Here is a 6,000-nt window from a genome sequence, read left to right on the forward strand (position 1 = left end):
GGAGAGTTTGTAGAGAACCTCATTCACTGCTGGCTGGAATGTAAACTGGTACAGCCACTATGGAGGTTCCTCAAAAAAAAATGAAGAATAGAGTTACCATATGACTCAGCAACACCTCTTCTGGTTACCTACCAGAAAAAATTGAAAACATTTATTCTTAAAGATATATGTACCCTTATGTTCACTGCAGCATTATTCATAGTGGCCAAGATAAGGAAACAACGAAGTGTCCTTTGACAGATGACTGGATAAACTGACAGATTACTGGATATTCTTGTATACAACAGAATACTACTCAGCCATGAGAAAAGATGAAATACTGCCATTTATGACAACATGGATAGATCTTAAGAATATCATGCTAAGCAAAGTCAGATGGAAAAAGTCAAGAACCATATGATTAAACTCACATGTGGGCTATAAAACTGAAAGCAACATATGAAAAAGACAAACAAAACCCCATAAACATAGAGACAATAGTATGATAGTTACCTGAGAGAAGGGGAGAAGGGGGAGAGGTAGTAAAGGGTAAAGGGGGTCAAATATATGGTGACAAAAGGAGATTTGCCATTGGTTGGTAAATACACAATGCAATTTACACTTGATGCATTATAGAACTGTGCACTTGAAACGTATATAATTTTATTAACTAATGTTGCCCCAATAAATTTAATTAAAAATTTTTTTCAAAGTGGAAAAAATAACTAAGGGTTATCTTGTTTCTCTTATCATATTACACATGGTAGATATTATTAATAAACCAGAACAGGGGGGCACCACCGAGAGCAAAACTAAAAGGAGGCCCCTGGTGGCTCTTACAAAACTGTCTTACTCATTTTTACCTTTTTCCTCTTTCTCCTGGTGCTCCTCTCTTGTCCTGCTCACAGCATTCCAGAGCTTAATTAAAACTATTGTTGACTAATGCAATGCCCCATAACTGTACGTTCCTCTTCTCTAAAACCTTTATCATATTTTAAATAGACAAAAAAGGTGTTGCTCTTATTTTTCCTTTACTTTTGTTCTCCAGTGAGTATGTCAAGAATAAAAATAAGACAGAAAATTGTTATAATGAAGACAGCTGTGTCAAGTCAGGAGGAACAGGGCTAAGATCCCTACACTCAATCCATGAATCAAGTTGAGATGGTTTTTAAAAGCAATGTTATGAGTTATTTTTTTTTGAACTGATTTTATTGAGATATAATTTACATACAATAAAATGGACCCATTTCAAGCACACTTTAGTGAATTTTGATAAATATATATATATATCTGTGCATCCCAATCAAGATGAAGAACTTTTCTATCGCCCCAAGAAGTACCCTAGTGCCTCTGCTGTCAATTCCTTCCCGCCTACAGCCTTTAGGCAACCACTGATGTACATTCTATTATTATAGATTAGTTTTGCTTGTTCTAGAACTTCATGCTAATGGAATCATACATTAACATGGTGGCTTTTTTTGCTTAGTGTTTTTCAGATTTGTCCAGGTTGTTACGTGTGACAAGGGAAGATTATGAGATGTCCTGAATTAAATTATAGGCCGGAGGAGACAGGAAGGTTAATCAGAATTGAGGGCAAGAAACCAACAAAAGACTTCTCATATTCCTAAATGTATGTTGAAACTATGAATCAACTTCCAGGTGGCTATTTCATCTTTTATTTAAAGAGTCCACCACCATCAGATAACACTGCATCCTGTTTATGCATAAGCTTTCTGGACTGTTGTCCATAACCAATCCAAAAAGCAGTAAACATGCCCTGGCCAGGATAGTTCAGTTGATTAGAGCATCATCCTCATACGCCAAGATTGTGAGTTCGATCCCTGGTCAGGAAACATACAAGAATCAACCAATGAATGCATAAATAAGTGGAACAATGGATTGATGTTTCTCTTGCTCTTAAATCAATAAAGAAAAGCAGTACTCAGTAAATACTTCTTCTTTATGGACTACACACCTATCCCCAAATTAGCCCTGCTTCATACCCTCTGACCCTTTATCTATAGCCAATGTAAATTCTTTCAAAACGACTTACAGTTTTCTTCCCCAAACTCAGTGTATAAAAGAGCCCCCTGTCAATGCTAGGACAGTGGACATATCCGTCCTCTCCATCCAGGCCTGTTGCTGAAGGTTTAGACTATGTGTTCCAGGACCTGGTCTTTTTCCTGGATAGCATATGGCTCAATAAACTTTCTTCCAGAAAAACTTTCAGTCTGGAAGGTTATTGTTTATCATATCTGGAAGAAGTTTCTTTTTATTACTGAGTAATATTCCATTGTATGGACATACCTCTATTTGTTTATCCATTCATCTGTTGATGAATATCTAGGTTGCTGCTAGTGTTTTGCTATTATAAATAAAGCTGCTATATTATGGTAATGTATGCTTAACTTTAAAGTAAATTGTTGGTTTCCAAAGTAGTTATTCCGTATCTTTGTCAGCATTTGGTATCTTCAGCCTTTAAAATTTTAGCCATTCTAATGGGGGTGTAATGACTCATTGTGGTTTTAATCTGCATTTTCTTGACAACTAATGATGTTTAATATTTGGCTAAAATTATATATCTATATCTATTTATATCTATCTCCCCCCAAGTTGCAACAGACTTTAGTAGTCCCTAGGGAATATCTTTATTATGACATTTGTTTCTGTATTTCCAGATTAGATTACTTTATGCAAGAAAATGATAGAAATCTAACACTATATGCCACAGAGAAAGATCAGTTTATGGAAGTAGGTCCAACTCCCAGGTGAAACGTCACTGTGGTACAGTTATTTACATGAGCATCCACCAAAACCATCTCCCAGCTGCCAGATGGAGCTACAATGTTGCCACCTCTACTGCTGCCATCTGGTAATGTTAAATAAAAATGATGCCACAGGACTATACTGTTCTTGGCCAAGAAAAGTCAAATTTCTAATTCAACTGTTTCTTATGCACACGTCTTTGCAACTATAGGATGCACACAAACTGTTTTGTTCTTTAGTTTTAATTATTTTAAAGACGTTATATTACAAAAGTATCAAAGAGAAAAAATTTAATTTCCCCCAGTCCAGGGAGGATGCGTTGTGAAGTACCTGCTTTTCTATTTGTTGCAAGGCCTTTGGCAAGTTACCTTAGAACTTTATAGATATATTTTGAGAATGACTGCTTTTTAACTTAAATCGCATGACCGTAGAAAACAGTGCGCTGCACTTTTAATCTCTTACTGCACAATTTCAAGATATTCCCTGGGTTATGCAATAATTCCCATCCGCATACTGACAAATGGAAACCTCAGTCCATTTTTGTCTCCCATCCTCGCCCGAGGAGCTACCAGGTCACATGCTGGCGGACTGCAGCTGCGGAAACCTGGAGGTGACAGAGAGGAAGCACCAGCGGCTCATTCCATCCCGTCGATTTGCAGGTTTCTTCCCCAGTTCGCTCTTAAACGGGGTGTCCGTCCGGCCCTTTGCCCAGTGGCTTCATTGATTTGTAAATTCTCCCCACTTCATTCTCCCACGGGGGTCCCCCACTCAGTGCTACCGAAAATCGCCAGGAGCCCACTGCCTGCGGCGCCCAGCGGCTCCCCGCCCTGGCGCTGCGGGACTGCACCTGCCGTAGTCCCACCCGAGCCACCGGCCTGGTCCGCTGTCCTCGGCAGCCCCCCGGTCCCGGAGCGGCTTCTGGGCATCGGGGCCGCGAGGGCTAAGTGGGGCCCTCACTGGGCTCCCTTTCCTCGAGTCCCCTCTCCCCTTGGTTCTCCTTCCCCAGTCCCCTACTCCGCCCGCCCGACCACCGGTCTAAGCAACTCTGGCCCTATCGGCCGAGGGCGCGGGTACTCCGGCCACCTTGCCGCCAGCCCGAATCTCCTGGATCTCGCCGCTGCTCACCGACTTCCGCTGGCGGGGCGTCCTGCAGGAGGGGTGTGTTGTCTGAGACCTTATCTCCGTCCCTGGGGGGCAGGCCCTGAACCGGAGACCTCATGACGCCTCCGGGGAGCAGGTGTGCAGTATTGCCGGCTCAGAGGAGCGGTTTGGCCCGACAGCCGGAGCCCGGGGGCAACGCCCCTCAACCTAGCCCTGTCACAGAGGTCCGGCCCAGCGGCGGCCGCGCCGACTCCGCCCCCAGCGCCATCTTAGCTGTGGGCAACTCTGGAACGGGGAAAGCGCGCATCCGGGAGTCCTGGCGTGGTGGGGCGTGGTCCGCGTTTCGGTGTGCCGCCCGCGGGTTCTAGGTTCGACGGGTCGGGGCAGCTCTGATGAACAATGCCTCCGCCTCCTGCGCTCCGGTGTAGAGCGCTGGGGCTGCTCCTCCGGGGCGGGACTGAGTGGGACCCTGGAGGCGGGCCAAGGGGACCTGAGTCGCGGGAAATGAAAGAGAGGGTTTGGATCGAATTTAGGAAGTGGACGGTGTGTATCTGACGTTCAATTATCAGGTTGCAACGCTGGTACTATCTACCTTTGACCTCATATTGTCCCTAAAATAGCTTTGCTTGAGAAAAGAAAAGGTAAATAGAAACATATCGTTGAATCGTATGAAAATGCCAATTTTGTATGTCAAAATAACTCAATATCAGCGGTTTCATATGATTCAACCTATAGAATCCTTTGATAATGTGTGTGATATGACCCCACAGGTCTAATGCTCCAAACAGCTTCTCTGGTATTTGCTGACTCTGAGAAAGAGGAACTAGGAAAAAAGACCAGCCTGTGTTGGGGGGTTGGGGGTGGGGTGGGAGTGGGATAGATCTAGGGCTTCCTGACCAAAGGCTTCATTTCAGTTAATCAGTTATTGTGGGTAATAAAGCTATGGAAGTAAAAGGAAAAAAATATGTGGTAGATGCCGTTGGGGAGTTCACTGTAGCCAGGGAAGACTCACAAGGCAGTAATTCAATAAACGATGTCAGAGGCTTGGTGAGGTCCTTGCGGAAAACAAATGGGTCACCCTTGCCCTGCAAGGAAGGCTGGGATTTCTGAAGGTATCCTGATCAGTAAATGCTAGGAAAGTTATCAAGTTAAAACAACAAATTTTGTTTCTGAGTTACTGAAATTACCATGTAGATTCAAAATTCTCTGAGGGAAGGTATTCCACCTTTTTAGGAGCCTTGTAGAGCGATCCTGCCCCACTTGAATATGCAGATTTGTTTATTCTCCCTCCCATTTACTTATTTATCCAATCATTTATTAATATTGGTATGGACTCATGGTTATTTATTTTATGCCTTGGGTTATAATCCAACACTATGTTATTTATTTCTTGCTCAAATTGTTTCAGTTTTGGTGACTGGGAGCTCTCGGTTGACCTCTGTGTCCCTTTTACATGCTCCTATTGTGATTTTTGAAATCTACCTTACTGTATGGTGTATTAAGAGGTTCTACTTTTATCCTATATAGTCTCTGCTTCAAGGTGAATGATATTAGAAGCCAAGATGGGTGTTGGGTGTTCTTCTTGCTACTGCGTTGTCATTGATTCCAGGTCCAGAGGAGGTACTTTCTTATTGTTTTATAATCTTACCAAGAGGATTTTTTTAAAAAAGTATAATGTGAACCATTTTCTTCCTTATATCTGGCATTTATTTCCTGACTGTTCACTACCGTAGAAGATTGTTGTTGAATTCTTCCTTTACCAACATTCTAAACCAGTGCTGTTCAATAAAAATGTAATGCAAGCCACATATGTAATTAAAAAAATTTTTTTAAAGTATATTTTATTGATTATGTTGTTAGAGTAGTCCCAATTCCCCCCCCCCCCCTTTGCTGCCCTCTGTCCGGTAACCCCCTTCCCTCCAGCAATTCCACCCCACTTAGTTCAAGTCCCTGGGTCGTGCATGTAGGTTCTTTGGCTTCACCCTTTCCTATATTATTATTAACATCCCCCTGTCTATTTTGTACCAACCAATTATGGTTTTTGGTCCCTGCACCATTTCCCCATTTCTCCCTCTCCCCCCTCCCAGCTGATAACCCTCCAAATGATCCCCATACCTATGATTCTGTTCCTATTCTGATTTGCTTAATTGGATT

The 6,000-nt window shown here is 42.6% G+C and overlaps 1 protein-coding gene across 1 annotated transcript in view; it reads right to left on the reverse strand.

The window, feature by feature from the left end:
• The window catches only part of SLC17A5 (solute carrier family 17 member 5), a 58,704-nt gene extending 54,627 nt beyond the window's left edge, over positions 1–4,077 (reverse strand). Inside the window, exon 1 of the mRNA XM_090280507.1 lies at positions 3,871–4,077. Coding sequence (XP_090136633.1) covers positions 3,871–3,964 — 94 coding nt within the window. The 5' untranslated portion in view covers positions 3,965–4,077. The remainder of the gene's footprint in view (positions 1–3,870) is intronic.
• Positions 4,078–6,000: the final 1,923 nt, after the last annotated feature.

This window comes from Furipterus horrens, unplaced genomic scaffold, assembly GCF_987537825.1.
Source record: "Furipterus horrens unplaced genomic scaffold, mFurHor1.1.pri manual_scaffold_6, whole genome shotgun sequence".
NCBI lineage: Eukaryota > Metazoa > Chordata > Mammalia > Chiroptera > Furipteridae > Furipterus > Furipterus horrens.